The sequence below is a fragment of the Lissotriton vulgaris genome, chromosome 10 (genome assembly GCF_964263255.1).
Source record: "Lissotriton vulgaris chromosome 10, aLisVul1.2, whole genome shotgun sequence".
Lineage (NCBI taxonomy): Eukaryota > Metazoa > Chordata > Amphibia > Caudata > Salamandridae > Lissotriton > Lissotriton vulgaris.
In genome coordinates this window covers 259,018,795-259,040,311 of record NC_141698.1, presented here as the reverse complement: position 1 = coordinate 259,040,311, position 21,517 = coordinate 259,018,795, and the positions used below count along the sequence as shown (strand labels likewise).

General features: G+C 50.5%; 1 protein-coding gene across 1 annotated transcript in view; it reads right to left on the bottom strand.

The window, feature by feature from the left end:
• LOC147685071 (uncharacterized) overlaps window positions 1-20,937 on the bottom strand; it is a 98,708-nt gene extending 77,771 nt beyond the window's left edge. Inside the window, exon 1 of the mRNA XM_086940953.1 lies at window positions 20,808-20,937. Coding sequence (XP_086797079.1) covers window positions 20,808-20,889 — 82 coding nt within the window. The 5' untranslated portion in view covers window positions 20,890-20,937. The remainder of the gene's footprint in view (window positions 1-20,807) is intronic.
• Window positions 20,938-21,517: the final 580 nt, after the last annotated feature.

Below are 21,517 nucleotides of genomic sequence, written 5' to 3'. Positions count from 1 at the left end.
TAAGCTCATTTGCTCTATCTTTGTATTTATCGGGGAGGTGCCGCATTAGTGATTCTAATTCGTCATATTGTGCCCTGTCATATCTGGCCAATAATGCTTGTGTATTGGCAATATGCCACATGTTTGCTGCTTGAGACGCAGTTCTTTTCCTTATGCGCCAAGTAGCTTAGATTCTTTAGCTGGTGGGGGAGCTTCACCTAATGTTTGTGAGTTTGCTCTCTTGCGTGCGTTGGCAACTACAAGTGAGTTTAGTGGTACTGGACCTTTAATATATGCTGGGTCTGAAGGGGCAGCTTTATATTTTTTCTTTATTCGAGGGTTAATGACCCGAGTTCTGACTGGGTCCTTGAAGACTTCAGGAGCATGCCTAATCACTCCTTTAAGCATTGGAAAAATGGATGAGGATCTTTGTGCCTTATCAAAGGTATCCATTGGAAAGTCTTCATCTACAGGGTCTGTATGCATATCTACTCCATGATATTGCGCAGCTCTGTGTATCAACTGATTAAAACCCATAGTGTCTTCTGGTGGGGAAGGCCTTGAGGGGATTATGTCATCTTGAGGGACATTTGGGACGTATGGGGTGTTATAATCATCCCACGGGTCAGGTGAGCATGGAGGAATAGATGGATCATCTATGTTAGCCCCTATATCATCAGAGCTATCATCCCTATTGTCATCGTCTGGCATGATAGAGAATGTAGGGGAATGTTGTGGTAGGGGAGCAGGTGGTGATGGTATATGTGGAGGAGAAGGGGAAGGAAGTCTTAAAGGCGAGGTAGCCATGTCCTTTTTCTTTGAATGAGTAGCTGACGCTGGTGTATCCAGTGGTCGCTTTTTTGAAGCTAAAGTTAGCTGCCCAGTTATTGGGTCTTTAGCTAGAGTCTTTTGTGCAGGGTCTGGATGAAATAAGTCCTCTGTAGGAGGCCGATCTTTTGGTGTGGAGGGAGGTTTCGGCATCAAAGCGGATTCTTTTGTTTTTTGGCAATGTCCTTAACCGGAGAAGCAGGAGTCTTTTTCGGCTCCGAAGATTTTTTCAGCTCCGATGATTTTTTCGGCTCCGATATTTTTTTGGGATCCGATGGTTTTTTTCGGTTCCGGTGGTCTTTTTGAATCTGAAGCAGGTTTGATTGGTTCCGACCTGGGTTTCGGTGCCGAAGGAGTAGCGGTAGGCTTCAGCGCCGATGGTTTGGATGTCAGCGGGCCGGTGATGTTGTCTTTTTCGGTGCCGGTACCGTGGGAAGGCCGACTCGAGCCAGAGTCGCCTGAAGGCTTAGTTAGCTTCTTAGCCAAGCCCGAAGGTGGGGCAGTAGAAGCAGTGTGTCGGTGTGCAACCGAGCCCGAGGGCGAGGGTGTGACAGGGGCCTTCTTTGGATGTGTCAAGGAAGGGCCGGGGTCAACGGTCTTACTTACGACCCGCTATGCTGGAGTGATGTCCTCGACTTCTGAATCTTCTGCCTCGGAGTTGCTGTCGACGCCGTGGTGTTCTGGGACGTAGACGCCCGCTTCAAAGATGTCGTCCGGAATCGGAGCTGAAGATCGAGCCATTGTCCTCCTAGATCTTCGGTCCCGGATAGTCTTTTTGGAGCGAAAAGAGGCCCAAGCAGAACTGTCTCTGGCCTCGTGCTACGGGGAGAGGCAAAGGTTACACACTTCATGAAGGTCGGTGTGGGGAAACTTCGACCCACATTGAGGACACTTTTTAAAAGGCGTCCTTTCCATGAGCTGGAGCCGAGGCCTAGTTAGGCCCGAAGGCCGTCGGCGATGACCGGAATCGAAACCTTCGGTGTTGAAGAGTAGCGTTGACTGGGAAAGCGTTCGAAACTGATTTTCTTTAAGTTGGTGAGGATTGCACGCCGAAGGAAATTGGTTCCAACGCGGAGCGCTGGAAACACATCCGAGCCCGGTGGCGGAAAAAAAACAATCTGGGATGGAGCAGATGCCCATGCACAGTATCATCCAAAGGAGGTGTCACCTATCCCGTGACTTCCAAAGACTTTTCTACAACAAAACAAACTGCAAACATCCGGGCCCAACACTAGGTGGCCATCTATGCACAGTGGGTAATCTGCAGCTCATATGCCTCGAACATGAAGTTTCACGCTTAGCAGGTAAGTAGTCGGTCTTTGGGGTTGAGGTTCTGGGGTTAGAACACGGTTCCCCCAGGGTCAAGGATGCACTCTTGTTACACCCTCAGTGGGTGCAGGAGTGTCTAGGCGTAGAGTTTCTTAGTAGCTCTTGTCGCGATCGGGGGGTCCTCCAGAAAGAGGCTGCAGGCTTCGCTGGGATATTCAAGGCAGGTCAGAGATCACCAGATCTCGGGTTAGAATCGCCGGGGAGGCCCCCTCGTGGTGTTCGGCCACTCGAACTCGGGCCATGGCCGATGGGCGCAGAGTGGTGCAGATTCGCTGATTTAGCTGGAGCTGGAGTCTGTTGGTGAACGAATCCTGTGTTCACGGGAGAAAAAGTATTTTCTTTGGAAGGCAGGGCAGGCCTTCTGGGTTCTTGAGTTTGCTGTCTGCAGGACACACCAGAGTGTCTCGCTTCTGCAGGTTCGAGTGGGGACAGGCCAGTAGGGCTGGGGCCAAGTCAGTGGGCGTCCTCCTCCTCTTAGCTTCGGCACAGCTGCTCGTCCTTCTTTTCTTCTTTGTTGTTGCTTGTCTGAGGAGGCAAAGTTCAGGGGTGCCCATAAACACTAGATTTAGGGGTATTATAGGTTAGTAAAAGGTTGGGACCAATGGGTCCCTTCCTTGGGGTGGGTATACCCCCTTATATGCCACCCTTCAGTGGGAGGGGGCATATGCCTAGCTCTGGTTAACTAGCCCCCCCCCCCCCCATCCCATTGGGGAAGATGGCGGGGACTGAGCGTTGTGCTTCACCTCGCCTCCCCCACCTGAGGGATGGGGTTGGCAGAGTTGGGCACACCTCCCTTCCTCACTTGGTTTTCCTGCCAGGTATCCCGCCCAAAGTGGGTGTCAGAACCGGTAGGGACCAGTTGCTGGAAGCAGCAAAAGACCTGGGGAAGCTCAGAAAGGCGGAAAGCCTTTGAAGTTTACCCTTCGTGGACCCTGCCCATCCTGGGGGAGGTGGCTTTGTACCTCATCCCAGGATGTGCATTGTTTCAGGCCCCTGAGAGTAGGAGGCTCTCAACCCAGGGGTCCAGAAACATTTCTGGTGGTGGCATCTGGGGAGCAGCTACTCAGCCTGGACACTAGTGTTAGGGCATTTTTCAGGGGGCATCTCGAAGATGCCCTCAGTGTGTATTTTTAATAAACCCACTCTGGCATCAGTGTGGGTTTAATGTGCTGAGAAGTTTGATACCAAACTTCTCAGTTTTCAGTAAAGCAATTATGGTACTGTGGAGTTCGTAATGACACACTTCCAGCACCATATACTCTTTTTTTTAAATTTTTTTTTAAAACCTTTATTACAAAAGAGCACACAGCTATTCAGCCTAACATCCCGGAGGCAAGGCAGCATAGAATCAGGAGGAGAAAAGTGCAAGGAGATTCACATCAGAACATTGCAGGTTGTTTTTTGTTTTTTAAGAAAGAGAACTAAACTAAGAAAAGAAACGCCAAAAGGCGCGTGAGAGTGGCAATGGAGCAGTAAAGACGTCAAGGAGTCGGCAAAAGGCAGAGGAGGAGAGGCAGAGAATCAATAAGAAGGAGTGGCAGGATAGGAAGGGGGGGGGGGAGGAAAAAGCAGGAGAAATATAAACAGCATAAAACAGTTGGTGTCACAGGCTACGGTGACAAGTGTTCATCCAGAGGGACAGGTTCCGGCGGCAGGCACACATCGCCCCTGTACGTATTCCATGCCCCCCACACTTTATTCCATGTCTGAGGCCTCCCCCTGGCTACATAGACCGTCTTTTCCCGGAACATGCACCAGTCCATGTTGGCTTTCCATTGTACCACCAGGGGGGCCGTAGCAGCACCCCACTTTTGAGCAATATCACGCTTGGCAACCATATTGCCCAGTGTCACCCAACGTGTCTGCGCCGTGTTGTGATCAGACGGTTCCCAAACGTTAAGGAGACATCTGCGCGCCTCTGCAGCCAACACCACACCAGTCACCTCTCCCATAATCCGGTGCACTCTCGCCCAATAGGGGGCAATGACGGGGCACTCCCAAAGAATATGTAAAAAGGTTGCGAGAGCACCACAACCTCGACGACAAAGGCCATCTGGCGAGAATCCCATATGCAAGAGCCGAGGGCCGGTGACATACACCCGGTGAAGGATTTTGAATTGCACCAGTCGGAGTCGTGAGGAGATAGCGACCTCCTTAGGGGAGGACACCGCACTCTGCCAGTCCTCATCGTCAAGCTCCAGGCCGTCCGCCGTCCATTGGTCTCGCAAGCACAGGAGGAGATCAGTTCGAACATTAATCAATTTCTTATAGGACAGGGAAATAGCACTGTCAGGCATATGGCCATCCAGTATGCTGTCCTCTAAGGGGGAGTTTTCGGGGATCTCTCCCTCCGTTGGCTTGGCAGAGAGCAACGCGTGTCTCAGTTGGGCGTAACGGAAAAACTCCGAATCGCCCAAACGGTGTTCGGCCTGCAGTTGAGGAAAGGTCTCGACTTCGCCCTTAATAACCATATCGTCCACCCTGGAGATGCCTATGAGATCCCATTTGTCGAAGCCCTTGGTGTGCCACAGCCTGCCCAAGATATCAGAGTCGTACAGTGGGGTAAACCTAGTCAGTCTGCCCTGCCAACCCTGCGCCTTAGTGATCGTCCGCCAAACGTGAACCGCCGCCTTAGTCGGGCCTGACAGGCGCCGATCAAAGGATCTAGAATACAGGGCACGATAGTAGTTGCTACCGCGTAAGAGCCACCTGTCCATTGCGTAGCCTGGGCTATCAGTAGGGCCATAAAAGCCGTGGTTGATAGCAGTGAGCTGAGAGGACCAATAGTACCGACGCACATCCGGGAGGGCTATGCCTCCGTCGTACCACGGCAACGTGAGCTTCTGGATGGCGACACGGGGACGACCATCCCAGAGCAAGGCCCGTTGCAATCCCTCAAATTCCCGAAAATAGCGGGCCGGGACCGGGTCCTGAGTGTTCTGCAAGGCATAGAGGAACCTGGGCAGGGACATCATTTTGAACAATGCTGCCCGGCCCAGGAGAGAGAGCGGGAGCCTGCGCCAACTATCCATGTCCCTCCGCAGTCGCTGGAGAGGGGGGAGCAGATTGTGGTCGTATCGCGCCTTAGAACTACCGGAGATGTATATTCCCAGATACTTAAAGCCCTGTCCGGCCATCTGGATATTGCAGCCTCTAGGGAGGCGCGGTGTGTCCCCCTTTAGAATGTAAAGAGAAGACTTGGCCCAATTGATGACCAGGCCAGAGTGGCGTCCAAAAAGCCTGAGCACGTCGCATGCCACAATGAGAGACTTGCAGGGAGAAGTAAGGTAGAGCAGAATATCATCTGCGTACAGGGAAACTCTATCTTCAAAGCCCGGGGCCCAGGTTATGCCATGTAAGTCCGGGTGTGTACGTAGCATGGCCGCGAGCGGTTCAAGAGCCAGGGCAAACAGGAGAGGTGACAGGGGGCAACCCTGCCTGGTACCTCGGTGAAGGGCAAAGGTCGCCGACACGCGGCCATTGACTGTGACATTAGTCAGCGGGCAAGCATAAAGGATTTGCACCCAACTCACAAAGACCGGTCCAAATCCAAGCTTCGCCAGCACCGCCCATAGATAATTCCACTCAAGCGAGTCAAAAGCCATCCTGGCGTCCAGAGAAGCAAGCACCGCCGGTTCATCGAGGGTGTGGGCTCTGGCCATAACGCCATGGAGCCGACGCAAGTTAAGGGCAGTGTTACGGCGGGGAATGAAACCCGACTGGTCCGGGTGCACCAAATCACCGATGACTCCAACCAATCGATTAGCAAGCAGTTTGGCTAGGATCTTAGGCTCCACATTGAGGAGGGAAATAGGGCGATAGGATCGGCACACGTCTCTTGGCTTTCCCTCTTTGTGAATAACCACGATGGTGGCCAGCCTCTGATCTAAGGGGAGGAGGCCCTCGTCCAGTGCCTTCAAAAACATAGTCCGCAGGTGCGTGGATACCACATCCGGTCGAATTTTGTATAACTCGACCGGAATACCATTGGGGCCAGTCGCTTTACCCGACCTTAGTGCACGGATTGCCAAGGCGATCTCGTCGGCGGATATGTCTCGATCCAAGTCGGCACGGTCCTCTTCAGAAAGACAGGGAAGGTCAATCGTTGAGAGGAACGCAGCCGAGTCAGCCTCGGAGCGGTCTGAGTTGGAAGTGTAGACACCCCGGAAATAATCAGCAAAGCACTCGGCAATAGCACTTGGGTCCGTGACGGCGACCCCGTCATCGCCTAAGATCTCAGGCACCACGCGGCTAGCCATCTCGCGCCTGTCCAGCCAAGCCAGCAGCTTCCCAGCTTTATCCCCAACGTCGTAGATACGACCTTGCTGTTCCTTGGCCAGGGTAAGGGCAGCATTCGTGGCAAGACCATGGTATTCCGTCTGTTTAAGGGAAAGAGCATGTAAAAGAGAGGGATCGGGCTCAGGCCCCAGTCGGGACTCGAGGCGCAAAACCCCGTCTTCAATACACGTGAGGTCGGCATCTCTAACCCGCCTGGCCTCTGCAATGAGAGCAAGAGCCTCACCCCTTAACACAGTTTTGAATGCCTCCCACAGGGTAATAGTCGAGCCAACCGAGCCCACATTCTCCGAGAAGTAGAGGTCGATGGCTTTAGCAAGGAGTGCACGAGTCTTGAGATTACGGAAATACCATGGGTTAACCGCCGCCGGCCGGTCAGACAGGACGATGTTAAAATCAAACGAGACCCACAACGGGGAGTGGTCGGAAATACCCCGTGCCAAAAAACGGGCCTCAGACACGGCAGACGCATGTGCAGCCAAGGTAAAAACGTAGTCTATACGGGAGAGACTACCATGGGCACTCGAAAGGAAGGAGAAATGGCGGAGCGCGGGATGTAAAAGTCGCCAACTGTCCACCAAACCCATGGAGTCAAGAAAGGAAGGCAACCACAGTTGGGAACTGCGAAGATCTCTCGGCGGTTGGCGGTCCAGGGAGCCAGAGCGGACAGAGTTGAAGTCACCCCCCATTATCAATAGATCATCAGGCAAGGACAAAATGGCGCCACCAAGGTCCTGGAAAGTGCTGGATTGCAGGCCTGGGGGAACATAAACCGAAAGTAGCGCGAGGGAACGCCCTTCCCATCTCCCCGCCACTGCAGCGCAGCGCCCCCTCTCATCAATCACAGTGACGTCTATCTCAAGGGGAAGGGACGCACGCACCAGGATTCCCGCCCCCCGGGAGCCCGAAGAGAACCCAGAGTGGGCAACCATCTTGTAGCCTTTACGATTAAGAGCTTTGCAAGAATTTCCAATCAAATGCGTCTCTTGTAGGAGCACAATGTCTGGCATATGTCTCTTAAGCAGTTGAATCACCACCCCTCTCTTAACACGGTCACCCAGCCCATTAACATTCCAACTGATCACTTTTAATTTCCTACCCCCCATCGTCCCACATCCCGTCCCACCTAGCCCCAGCCAACCCAACCATCAAATGAAAAACAGCAGTAAACATGATCCATTGCCTAGAGGAAGGAAAAGAGAAAGAACGAACAAACAAATAAACTTGTATGATTGCACCCCCCACCCTGCACCCCTGCATCAGACTAAAAAGCCCCCCCAACCAGCAGTGTGCCTGTCGCCCCATAAACTACTCTACAAAAAGTCCCAGAGGAGTAAGGAATCTCCACGAACACCTCCCGCCACCCTCCATGTAACGACAGGAAAGTCCGCAGGGTAACTTGAAAACAATACCGACAGTCTCATGAAGCGGGGTCACCAAACGCCAGTGTTACACAGCAGAGCCAAGTCTCATAGATCCGAGCCACCAGCCGCACCTCCATCTTGTTCATCTTGAGTGTCCCGACGCGGCGACAAAGTGTCCAACCATTCACTCACATTCTCGGCGAAGTCAAAAAATAGGGCACGGCCCTCATGCTCAATCCGGAGTCTGGCAGGGAACATCATAGAGTACTTATATCCCATGTCTCGCAGTCGCCGCTTTACGCCCGCATAGCTCTGGCGCTGTCGCTGAACAGCCCTGGTAAAGTCCGGGTAGAAGTGTATTTCAGCGTTCTGGTACTGAAGCGGTCCATGCCGTCTGGACGCCTGCAGGACCACATCTCGGTCCCGAAAGTTGAGAAGCCGTGCTATGATGGGTCTAGGCGCCACGCCCGACTTCGGCGGGCCGCCCGGCACCCGATGGGCACGCTCCACAGAGAAAAAGTTGCTAAGACCAGACGGTGCCAAATGGGTCTGTATCAGGTCCTCCACAAAGAGGTCCGTCGCCGCTTCCTCCGACCCCTCCGGAACACCGACAATGCGGACGTTCTGTCGCCTGGCACGTCCCTCAAAGTCCTCCAGCCTCCTCGAGAATTGGTCCGCAGTTATCCGCAGGTTCCGGACCTCGGTTTGCAGGTCCGAGACGTCGGCCGTCAGGCTGGAGGTCTTAATGTCCAGTGTCTTCACTCGATCATTAGTCTTGCCCAGGTCGGCTCTAATGAGAGTCAGATCAACAGCCATAGTGTCCACCTTGTGGGTCAAGATCTCATGTTGCTGCTGCATGTCAGCCCGAAAACTGGTAATGGCTCCCATGATGTCGCTCAGAGTAGGCTCAGAGCCGTCAGGTGAGCCCGTAGATGGAAGGCTCTTGGCAGAAGATCCCGTGGCAGGCGGCGTCTTCGGCTGGACATATCGCTCAATTCTACTCTGTTGTGACTGTGCTTTTCCGCGGACGCCTTTGTTCGACGTCTTGTCGGGGTCCCCTCTGCCCGCCATGTTGGTTCCGATGAGGACAAAGGGCTGCACCAGCCAAGCCCGAGCCCAACGAGCCAAGAAGAAAATCCGAGCTAGACAGGTAGACCAGGCCGATGAAAGAACGAACTGTAGGCACTAGCACTCCGCCAGCAGGGACAGCAGGCAGTCACTACGCAGTCCAATCGTGCGGAGTCACAAAAGGGGGTGGTGATGAACAGAGTGTCTGAATTGAGCAGACCACTCTTACCCAGTCCACAGATCAGGGCTTGATCCATCACCGTTATTTATCTCACTGCCCCATCCCAGCTCAGAACCTGGCTATATGCAAATCAGTCTGTCCCTGGCCCAGTGCATCATGGGAACAGGGCAGACTAAACTACCAAGCCAATTCTTCACCAGAAAGGAGACAAGCTACCGGGGACCGGTTTCTGGCATTTCAGCCGTCTTCGGCCCGGCTTGCTTGAATCCTGATGGAGCAGTGAGAAAGGGACTCATGTCTGAGTATACCCTGCCACACCTATAGTGGCCAAAATCGATTCACAAAAGGGGGTGGTGATGAACAGAGTGTCTGAATTGAGCAGACCACTCTTACCCAGTCCAAAGATCAGGGACAGGAACAGACTAATTTGCATACAGCCAGGTTCTGAAACTAGGATGGTGCAGTGAGCTAAAAAACGGTGTTGGATCTAGCCCTGATCTCTTGACTGGGTGAGAGCTTTCTGCTTAATTCAGAGACTCTGTCCCTCACCACCCCTTGTTGTAAATATTTTTGTCCACCCTAAGCGTGGAAGGGTATTCTCAGATGTGAGACCCTTGCTCATTGCACCATCAGGATTCAAGCAAACCGGGCCGAAGACGGCTGTAATGCCAGAAACCGGTCCCCGGGAGCTTGTTTCCTTCCCAGTGTAAGAATTGGCTTTTGTAGTTTGGTTTGCCCTGTTCCCATCATGCACTGGGACAGGAACAGACTAATTTGCATACAGCCAGGTTCTGAAACTGGGATGGTGCAGTGAGCTAAAAAACGGTGTTGGATCTAGCCCTGATCTCTTGACTGGGTGAGAGCTTTCTGCTTAATTCAGAGACTCTGTCCCTCACCACCCCTTGTTGTAAATATTTTTGTCCACCCTAAGCGTGGAAGGGTATTCTCAGATGTGAGACCCTTGCTCATTGCACCATCAGGATTCAAGCAAACCGGGCCGAAGACGGCTGTAATGCCAGAAACCGGTCCCAGGGAGATTGTTTCCTTCCCAGTGTAAGAATTGGCTTTTGTAGTTTGGTTTGCCCTGTTCCCATCATGCACTGGGACAGGAACAGACTAATTTGCATACAGCCAGGTTCTGAAACTGGGATGGTGCAGTGAGCTAAAAAACGGTGTTGGATCTAGCCCTGATCTCTTGACTGGGTGAGAGCTTTCTGCTTAATTCAGAGACTCTGTCCCTCACCACCCCTTGTTGTAAATATTTTTGTCCACCCTAAGCGTGGAAGGGTATTCTCAGATGTGAGACCCTTGCTCATTGCACCATCAGGATTCAAGCAAACCGGGCCGAAGACGGCTGTAATGCCAGAAACCGGTCCCCGGGAGCTTGTTTCCTTCCCAGTGTAAGAATTGGCTTTTGTAGTTTGGTTTGCCCTGTTCCCATCATGCACTGGGACAGGAACAGACTAATTTGCATACAGCCAGGTTCTGAAACTGGGATGGTGCAGTGAGCTAAAAAACGGTGTTGGATCTAGCCCTGATCTCTTGACTGGGTGAGAGCTTTCTGCTTAATTCAGAGACTCTGTACCTCACCACCCCTTGTTGTAAATACCAATCGTGCGGAGTGGCGGAGTCCGGAGAGACAATGACACAGCCCTGGCACGGAGTTCAACTCGACGTAGCTCAGCGTAGGAACCACCGATTCGAAGGCGGAAGGCAGCTCCCGCCTCAGTAGACCACCAGCAATAAGAATCCACCCTCGTGGATCAGGATTTCAGACAGGATATATGAGGAAGATCGGAAGGTCCGCGGAGCTCCGAGCTTACGCGGCCATCTTGGTTGCCCGCGAAGCTCCTCTGCACCATATACTCTTAATGGCATTACTGCACTTAAAATGTCTAAGAATTGGATTAGACACTGTAGGGGTACAGGGTTCATGCACCTGTACCCTCACCACTGGTATAGTGCACCCTGCTAGAGGGGTGGTTGATCTAAACGAGGGCAGCGGGTTGTAGGCATGGCACACAGGGATGTGTTCCATGTCGACTCTTCACTCGTTTCTGCACCAAAACACACAGCCTACAAAGACAGTGTGTGGGTGTAAAGGTACAGGGCCTCCAAGTGTGGCACAATAAGTGCTGCAGCCCTTAGAGGCCTTTCCTGGTCACAGTGCCCTGGGTACCTGTAGCACCATTTACCAGGGGCTGACCTGTGGCCAGAGAGTGCCAATTGTGTTTGGTCTTCAATGCAGTTTTAGGGAAAGAACATAGGCCCTGGGCACCTGATTGGGAGAAGCCCAGGGCACACTCAGTCAACGTACATCAGCAGTTTAGCAAAAAGCGGAGGCAACCATGCAAAAAAGAGGGCAATTTCTCACAGTTACCTCCCAAACTCCACCATAAAAAAGATATTTTGAGGAATGATGCCCTACCCGTGAAAAGTACATTTTAAAATAATGGGGCTGAAAAAGGAAAATGCTACTTACCAGTATGCATCGTTTCTTGGCATGTAGAGCTGCAGAGTTGCACACAGTGCATAGATCGCCACCTAGTGTTGGGCCCGGATGTTTGCAGTTTGTTGTTGTCCTCAAAAGTTCTTTGGAAGTCACAAGATAGGCGGCGACTCCTTAGGACAACATTGCGCATGGGCATCGGCTCCATCCTCAGATTGTTTTTCGCCATTAGGAAATGATGGAGCTTTGCAAGAAAAGGAAGGATGTCCATGTAATTTGTATCTCATTAAGATAATACTGGAAAAGACAAGGGTAGCTGGGGAGGCGGGTGGGCGTGTGCAACTCTGCAGCTCTACATGCTAAGAACAGATGAATACTGGTAAGTAGCATTTTCCGTTCAAGGCATATGAGCTGCAGATTGCACACTGTGCATAGATTGTATAGCAGTACCCACTCTTAGCGGCAACCACCCCTATCTGTTGCAGTAGTTTGGAATAATGTTTTGAGAACAGCCTGGCCCATATTAGCTTGTTGTTTGGTTTGCACATCTACACAATAGTGTTTTGTGAATGTGTGCGGTGTAGACCATGTAGCTGCTCTGCAGATGTGATCTAGGGGAATGTTCCCTAAAAATGCCATTGCAGCCCCTATTTTTCCTGTAGAGTGGGCTTTAGGAGTAACAGATAAGGTACGTTTAGCTTTGTGGTAACAAATCTGTATGCATTTGACAATCCATCTAGCTATCCCAGATTTTGAAATGGGATTACTTATTTTATTTATTTATTTTATGTAGTTTATAGAGCGCGCAGCTACCCCCGAAGGGGTTCCTGGCGCTAAAATCCTGAGTCACCAAGGGAAAATAGGGAGTAAAGCAGGAGAAGCAGTGGAGTGACTCAAAGTCCGGAGAAGAGCCAGGTTTTGAGTTTGGCTCGGAAGATGGATTCAGAGGGACAGAATCTCAGCTCGATTGGTAGGGAGTTCCACAATTTGGCAGAAATGACACTGAACCCTCTGCCACCAGTTCTAGATAATCTAAAACGGGGCGAGATCAGGAGGCGAAGGTCGTTAGATCTCAGGGATCTGGTGGAGCGGGATATCGAAACCCGTTTTTTCAGATAGTTAGGTCCGCGGTCGTTGACGGCTCGATAGGTGAGGGTGAGGACCTTGAACTGAATGCGGCTAGCCACTGGAAGCCAGTGGAGTTCCCTCCGATAAGCAGAGACAGTTTGGCGGTACGGGATGTTACCAATCAGTCTGGCTGCAGCATTCTGGACAATCTGCAGCCAACCTACCAAGTACTGGGGAGCACCAGCATAGAGGCTATTGGCATAGTCCAAGTGGGACGTGATGAGGGCTTGGGTGACTGTACGGCGGGAATCCAGGGGGAGATAAGGGAGAATTTTTCTGATCATGCGCAACTTCAGGAAGCAGGCGGAGGTGACTTTATTAACCTGAGTTTTGCATGACAGGGAGTCGTCAAACTGGAAACCCAGATTCCGAGCCGAGTGAACGGGGGACGGGGCGGGATCAAGCGCCGTGGGCCACCACCAAGAGGAGGGGATGGAGGTTCTCTGATTAAAAAACAGTACCTCCGTTTTGTCTGCATTCAGTCTGAGGTGATTCGCGGTCATCCAGATACTGATGTTGTTGAGGCATTGGCGAAAGTTGGCGAATGCGGAGTCCGAGTGGTCCCTGAAGGAAAACACCAACTGTGTGTCGTCAGCGTAGGAGACCACCCTGACTCCGTAGGACTCCACAACGTCGGCCAAGGGGGCAAGATAGACGTTGAAGAACAGGGGGCTGAGGGCGGAGCCTTGCGGCACCCCGCATGACAGGGGTTTTTTCTCTGACTTGAAGGGACGCAACAGTACCCTCTGACTTATAGACGAGAGGAAGGACTCGATCCAGCTGAAGGCAGTGCCACCAATGCCTATCTGCTTAAGTCGGTCAAGGAGGATAGGGTGAGAGACCGTATCGAAAGCTGCGGACAGGTCGAGGAGGACCAACATGGCCTCCTCGCCCCTGTCCACGCATTCTCGAATTGTTTCGGATACTTCCAGCAGGGCCGTCTCAGTGCTGAATCCGGCTCTGAATCCGGATTGTGATCCATGCAGCAGAGAATGATTTTCTAGGTATTCCGTGAGTTGCAGCTGCACGGCTTTTTCCAGGACTTTGGCGGGTTTAGGGAGAAGGGAAATGGGGCGATAGTTAGCAAAGACAGTGGGATCTGCGTCCGCTTTTTTTAGAATGGGGATCACCAAGGCTTCCTTCCAGGTGGTAGGGAAGAAGCCATGGTGGAGGGAGGCATTCCAGATGGAGAGGAAGGGGCAGGCGAGTGAGGGCGCCAGTTCTCCCATGATTTTTGCGGTGACAGGATCGGAGGGGGCGCCGGATTTGCAATGGATGAGTAGCCTGATAGCATCGTCCTGGTTAAGTTTGTTAAATGAAAGAAAGGACGGTGACTCTGGGGGACTAGTGGGAAAAGGCAAGGGGGCAAGCCCTGTGGGGAAGGAGACACGAAGTTTATTAATCTTTTCGAGAAAGTAGTCTGAGAGTCCCTCGCAGAGAGCCTGACTCGCGGTGTTCTGAGGAGCCCTGGCCGGAGGGTTAATAAAATCTTTAACAATGCTAAAGAGGGTTTTAGATGAGTTTTTGGCTTTAGTAATTTGAGAGGCAAAGTGATCTTTCATAGCGCTTTTTTTTTGTTGATGGAATTTTTTCAGGGCAGTTCTATATAGGAGTTTGGCTTCGAGGTCGTAGTTTAATCTCCACTTGCGTTCGAGAGCCTTGCATCTGCTTTTCTCCTCACGGAGGGAGGTAGAAAACCAGGGAGCAGAGGGTCGCGATCTAGTGGAGGTGATGATTTTCTGGGGGGCGATAGAATCAATCGCATTAACGAGGGTAACATTCAGCCTAGAAACATTTTCATCTATGTCCGAGGAGAGGTACTCCGTCTGAAAATGGAATAACGGGTCCAAGGTAGCACATGTAACCTTGTGCCACTTTCTTCCCAACTCCTTCCTTGGGGCCACAGGGGCAGATTTTCGTCCCAGGGCAAGAGAAAAGGGGATGAGGTAATGATCAGTCCAGGTAAGAGGGAGGGGTGGGAGGACAGTGATATACGGGAAATTGGCGAATATGAGGTCCAGAGTGTGACCAGCCACATGAGTGGGACCTACGACTAATTGTTTGAGATTCAGGCTATCCATAGTTTCCAACAGGTTGATTGCCTTCACGCAGAGCGGGTTGTCTATGTGGAGGTTAAAATCGCCCAGGACAATGAAATATTGGTGTTTGAGAGATAAGTCAGCCAGTTGGTGGACGAGGGCAGTGAGAGTAGGGGAGGTGGCGGGGGGGGGGGGATTGTAGACTAATGTGCCAGCCAGGATAACTGCAGCAGAATCGGATATGGAGAAGTACATGGCTTCGATAATACCAATATTGGTGAGTTTGGTAAAAGTCAGCTGGAAAAGGGATTTAAAAATGACGGCTAGACCGCCTCCAGACTTACCACCAGCCCGGTTCAAGCATTTTATATCATATCCTGGGGGAATAGCCAGATAGATATCCGGAGAGGAGGAGTCTGTGATCCAAGACTCGGTGAGGAAGAGAATATCCCATTCATCAGAAGAGATGGACATCCAGATGTCATTGGCATGCCGGGGAAGAGAGCGGCAATTGATCAAACCAGCTTTCAGGGTGCGCTGATTAGAGGAGGGTAGCTGTGACGGGGGACGTGGAGAGAGACAGGGTTGGTAGGGCGGAAGAGTGAAATTGCATTGCGGGCAATGGAAATGAGCGGCCTCCAGGTGGTTTGGGATGCAGCGAGTGCTGGTCAAGCAAGGGCGAGTATTAAGTAGGTGAAGTTGGGTATTGGTCCAACATGTGCGGACGGGGCTAGTGGAAGAGGCAGGGGGACTGGCCCTAGGCCCGGTCCAGGCCGGGACGGGCCCAGACGGGCTTGCCTTTGGCGCGCCTTCGGCGCGCTGACGGCGCGCCCGCTGCGCCCGTCCGCTGCGCTTCCTAGCGAGACACATTTTTTATGTCGGTGTAAGAGGAGTCATGGGGGTGTGGCCAGCTGAGGTGGGCGTGTCCGCCGTGGCGCCTCGCCCTCAGTGATGGCGAAATGGAGTGTTCGTTGCAGCGCTAGAAGCGCTGTTTCAGTGCACAGGGAAGTGGTTTAAAAGCACAAAGTATCACACAACAATGTTTTAAAAAAGCAGATTCACTCCCGGCTTCCGCCTCAGGAGACTCACGAATTAAAGTGACGCGCTTTCCAGCTGCGCGCACTTTATAGTGACAAGAAGGGGGCGTGGCCAGCTGAGGAGGGCGTGTCCGCCGTGGCGCCTCGCCCTCAGTGATGGCGAAATGGAGTGTTCGTTGCAGCGCTAAAAGCGCTATTTCAGTGCACAGGGAAGTGGTTTAAAAGCACAAAGTATCACACAACAATGTTTTAAAAAAGCAGATTCACTCCCGGCTTCCGCCTCAGGAGACTCACGAATTAAAGTGACGCGCTTTCCAGCTGCGCGCACTTTATAGTGACAAGAAGGGGGCGTGGCCAGCTGAGGTGGGCGTGTCCGCCGTGGCGCCTCGCCCTCAGTGATGGCGAAATGGAGTGTTCGTTGCAGCGCTAGAAGCGCTGTTTCAGTGCACAGGGATTTTTCACCACCACACAAGGGATTACCCTTGTGTGGTGGTGAAAAAGACACAAAAAGTTGTTTTGTCTTACGAAAGGGTTGTGTCCTCTCTATGTAGGATAGCAATGCTCCTTTGACATCTAATGTGTGAAGAGCTCTTTCTGGTACTGTCTGTGGTTGTGAGAAGAAAACGGGCAGTTCCACAGATTGATTGAGATGGAAGGGAGAAATGACTTTGGGTAAGAATTTTGGATTAGTATACAGAACTACCTTATTGTGATGCATTTGCAAGAACGGTTCTTGAATGGTTAGTGCTTGTAGTTCACTAACTCACCGCAGAGAAGGGTAATAGCTACTAGGAATGCAACTTTCCACGTTAAAAATTGTAGTTCGCATTTGTGTAAGGGTTCGAAGGGAGGTCCCATTAACCGTGTGAGAAGAACGTTTACATTCCACACAGGTGAAGGTGGTACTCTGGGAGGAATTTTTCTTTTAAGGCCTTCCATAAAGGCTTTAATGTTTTGCAGATATGCTGCTATTGCAGCAAGATGTAGTCTAATAGACGTATAGGTTAAGTTGCATCTTTGGAGATGCAGTAAGTATCCTATGATGTGTTGAATAGAAACATCTAGGGGATTAAAATTGTTGTTGTGACAATATATTACAAAACGTTTCCACTTGGCTGCATATCATGCCCTAGTGGTTGGACGTCTAGCTTCTTTTATGACATTCATGCAGTCTGGAGGAAGGTTCAAATATCCAAATTCTAGGACTTCAGGAGCCAGATCGCAAGGTTGAGCTGAGCTGGGGCCGGGTGTCTGATCTCTCCACGGTTCTGTGTTAAGAGGTGTGGAGACATGTGTAATTTTTGGTGCGGTACTACCGACAGTTGTAGCAGTGTGGTATACCACGGCTGTCTGGCCCACGTTGGAGCAACTAGGATGAGGGTCAAAGAATGCTGCTGTAGTTTGCGTACTACTAGTGACATGAGTGGTAGAGGTGGAAAAGCGTACGCACATTTGTTTGACCAGTTCATCCATATCACATTGCCTTTGGACAGTGGGTGTGGATATCTGGCGGCGAAGCTTGGGCATTTGGCGTTTTCGTGGGTGGCAAATAGGTCTATCTGAGGTTGTCCCCACATCTGAAAGAATGGCTGAAGAACCTGCATATGAAGTTCCTATTCGTGGGTCTGTTGAGTTTGACGACTTAACAGATCCGCTATGGTGTTTTGTACTCCTGGAACATGTTGGGCTAGAAGGAATATGTTTTGAGGTACAGCCCACCGCCATATGTCCTGTGGTAGTTGAGATAGCTTCAGGAAGTGTGTGCCTTCCTGCTTCTGTATGTAATACATGGCTGTCATGTCTGTGCGGACAGCTTCCTTTCATAGTTGCTTTTGGAAAGCCTTTAGTGCTAGGAATATTGCTAGTAACTCCAGATGATTGAGATGTTCTTGTGACATTGGACGCAGTTTGGGTGGTATGTTTGGGGGGGGTAGATGTTAGTTCTAGACAGTAACCTGATTGAATAATTTGTCTCACCCACCTGTCTGATCTGTCTGATGTGATGTTGGTCCAGGCAGGAAGGAATTGTTGCAGTCTTCCCCCCACAGGAGTTGGAATTGTGTGTGCTGGTGGGGGGGGGGGTTTGAGTCATTGGGGAGGGGTAGAGGCAGAGCGGGAGTTGTTGATTTTGCCTCTGCCTTTGTTGTTGTTACCCCTGTAACCCCCTCTTTGGTAGCCCTTAGTGAATGTGGATTGGCTAGGGGTTTTGTAAGAGGTGGAGGGACTTTCGGAGGAGTAGCCTCTAGTGTTGCCTCTGAATGATGAGCGACGGAAAGAACGTCTGGGAGCTTGCTGCTGCAAGGCTCCCATAGATTTTGCTGTATCGGTGTCTTTCTTAATTTTTTCTAAAGACACGTCAACATTTGGGACCAATAGGTGTGTCTCATCAAATAGCTGATTAAGGATGGAGTTTTGTACCTCATGTTTAAAACCGGAGCTACGTAGCCAAGCATGTCTACGTAGGAGGGTGCTGGTATTGATTGCCCTTGAGGCGGTATCTGCTGCATCTAGGGCACAGCGAATGGAAGTGTTAGTGATATTTTTACCTTCCTGTATAAGTTCATTGGCCCTATTTTTGTATTTATCAGGTAGATGCTGCATTATGGACTCTAATTCAACATAATGAGCCCTGTCATATCTGGCCAGCAATGCTGGGGTGTTGGTGATGTGCCAGATATTAACTGCTTGTGACGCGGTTCTTTTACCTGAGGCGTCAAGTAGGTTGGATTCTTTGTCTGGTGGTGAGGCCTCACCTGAGGTTTGAGAATTAGCCCGTTTACGTGCATTAGACACTTTTAAAGAGTCTATTGGTGCTGGACCTTTAATATAGACTGGATCTGTAGGGGCAGCTTTATATTTTTTTCTCAATGCGAGGATTGAGGACCCGAGTCCTAACGGGGTCTTTAAAAACTTCAGTTGCATGTTTGATTACACCCTTAGGCATTGGCAAAATGGCAGTAGACCTTTGTGTGTTATCAAAAGTGTCTAGTAGGAAATCTTCCTCCACTGCATCTGTGTGTAAGTCCACCCCATGATATTGGGCAGCTCTTTGAACTAGTAGGTTAAAATCTATAGTGTCCTCTGGTGGGAAGGGTCTAGAAGGGTATATGTCGTCTTGTGGGATATAAGGCACATCAGTGGTGTTGTAATCATCCCATGGATTAGGTGACTGAGGGGGCCATTGGTCCCTGCTGGGTCATGTGCACCTCTATCTGTGTCATCAGAGTCTGTGTCTACATCATCAGGATTAGGGGATGGTGTAGGTGAATGGTGAGGTGGAGTAGGTGTAGGAGGAGGAACAGTATGGGGAGGTGGAGGAGAAGGCACCCTTAATGGAGAAGTTGCAATGTATCGTTTTTGGAGGAGGAGGAGGTGCTGGCGCCTTAAGTGGTCTCCTTTTGGAACGGAGAGTCAATTGGCTAGTCTAAGGATCCTGGACATGAGTTTTTTGGTTAGGATCAGGAGTGAAAAGTTCCTCTGAACAGGGAAAATCCTTCGGTGTCAAGGTTTTCGGCTCCGTAGGTTTTTTCGGCACCGAGTCGGAAGCTGATTTGGGTTTAGAAGTGTGCCCTTTTGAATTGTCTTTTACCGGAACCTGTTTCTTCGGTTCAGGGTGTTTTTTCGGTTCTGAAGGGTATTTTTGAGCTTTAGGCGTTTTTTTTTAGTCGGCTCCGAATGCGGTATCGGCATCGATGAGCCGCTGCCAGTCTTCGGCGCTGTGTGCTTAGGTGTCGGAGCACCGGTCGGTGTAGTTGAAGAAGATGGCTTTTTCTTCGGTGTAGGATCAGCACCGTGGATAGGCTGGCTCGAGCCCGAGCTGCCTGAAGGCTTAATGGGCTTCTTTGCTGGGCCCGAAGGCAGGGCGTTGGAAGCAGTCTCTGTGTGCACCTGGGCCCGAAGGTGAGGGTGTGCCCAAAGCCTTTTAGAAGGGTTTTGAGGAAGGGTTGGGGTCGATGATCTTACTTACGACCCGTTGAGCTGGAGTGACTTCCTCGACGTCTGAGTCTTCGGCGTCTGAGGAGCTGGTGCGCTCTTCGGCGTGCTGGTGTTCTGGCATGTCGACGCCCTCTTAAAAGATGTTGTCGGGGATCGAAGCTGATGAGCGAGCCATTGTTCTTCGAGCTCATCGGTCCTGGATCGTCTTCTTGGAGTGGAAGGAGGCACAAGTGGAACAGTCTTTGGCCTCGTGCTCCTGTGAGAGGCAAAGGTTGCACACCTAATGTAGGTCGGTGGGAGGAAACTTCGACCCACATCGAGGACACTTCTTGAATGGCGTCCTTTCCATGAACCAGAAAGTAAGGCCTAGATAGGCCCGAAGACCTTCGTCGATACCCGAATCGAAGACTTTGAAGTGGTGAAGAATCGCGTCTATGTGGAGCACGATCGAAACAATACCGTCGAACTGGTGAGGATTGCACGCCGAAGGAAATCCTAACAGGAGCGCAGGAAACACATCCGAGCCCGATGGCAGAAAAAAACAATCTGGGGATGGAGCCGATGCCCATGCACAATGTGGTCCTAAGGAGGAGTCACCTATCTTGTGACTTCCAAAGAACTTTTCAGGACAACAACAAACTTTAAACATCCGGGCCCAACACTAGGTGGCGATCTATGCACAGTGTGCAATCTGCAGCTCATATGCCTCGAACATATATTTTCTAAAAGTAGTAAAAACAAACTGTGATATTTGTTGTATATCTGCAACAAACCTATATATTAAATGCTTGTAGTGATTTTGAAGAACCGTAATAAACACAAGACTTATTACTGATTATATTTCAGCGCCTGTATGGTGCTTTATACCAGAGTGCGACACCATAGCACTTTTTTATCCTCTACATACATTTAGTCCACTGAAAACAATCAAGCAACCATTTATTAAAGAATATGGTTATTCGTTACATTTGAGAGGACTGCCAAAAACATGTTGTGGCAGCACATCTTATAGTGGGATTCACACTAGTAGGTAACAGGATCTCGGACTGAACATATGGTGTTATGAGCAACATACCTAGTACTAAGCAAATTAAGGGGGCATGTTCATTTTTCTTGAAAAGAGACCAGTAAAAATATGACTGAAAATGGCTACAGATTTCGCATGAGGCTCACCATTGACTGTGGAAGAGCTGTGAGGGACTTCCATTTCTGGTGCATTATGGTGATCATGGAGGCTGAGCTCATCTATCTCCATTCTTGATATTAGGTCAGACTTACACACTGGATAACCTGCAGGTTGGACAGAAGAAGCACAACATGATTATGGGGGGACATCAATAAAAAACAAGAACAGAGGAACTCAATTAAACGTTTTTTCGGCCTGGAGGGAGGCAAACTGTTGTTCAAAACAGGGGCATCTAATACTGAACTGCAAGGCTCTTGAGTTTACAGTAAGCATGTGATCTAAAGTGCTAATAAATGCCTGACAAATGACAAGTGCTTTAGCACTCCAAATGAACAAACAACTTACCTTCTGTAACGTTCTTTCTGGTGGATACTCTATCTAACTGCTAATTTCTCACATTTTGAGTCCTCCCAAGCACACAACTGAATCCAGAAACCCTTCTGCAATAGTTCCAATTGGTGTATAGGTGACCGATTCATACCCAATAGCAGCTCTATCCCAACACTGAAATTGATGGCATAGAACTGCATACAGGCACCACCCTGTGCATTATTGGCTTTTTATCGATAGACAATTTGAGCCCCCAGATGCAGAGCAATAAAAAACAGAAATTACAATGACTGTGTGCAAAGACTAACTTGCCACCTTATAAACTACGAGAGGTCCAACTCAACAAAATGGGGAAGTGGTGGGAGCA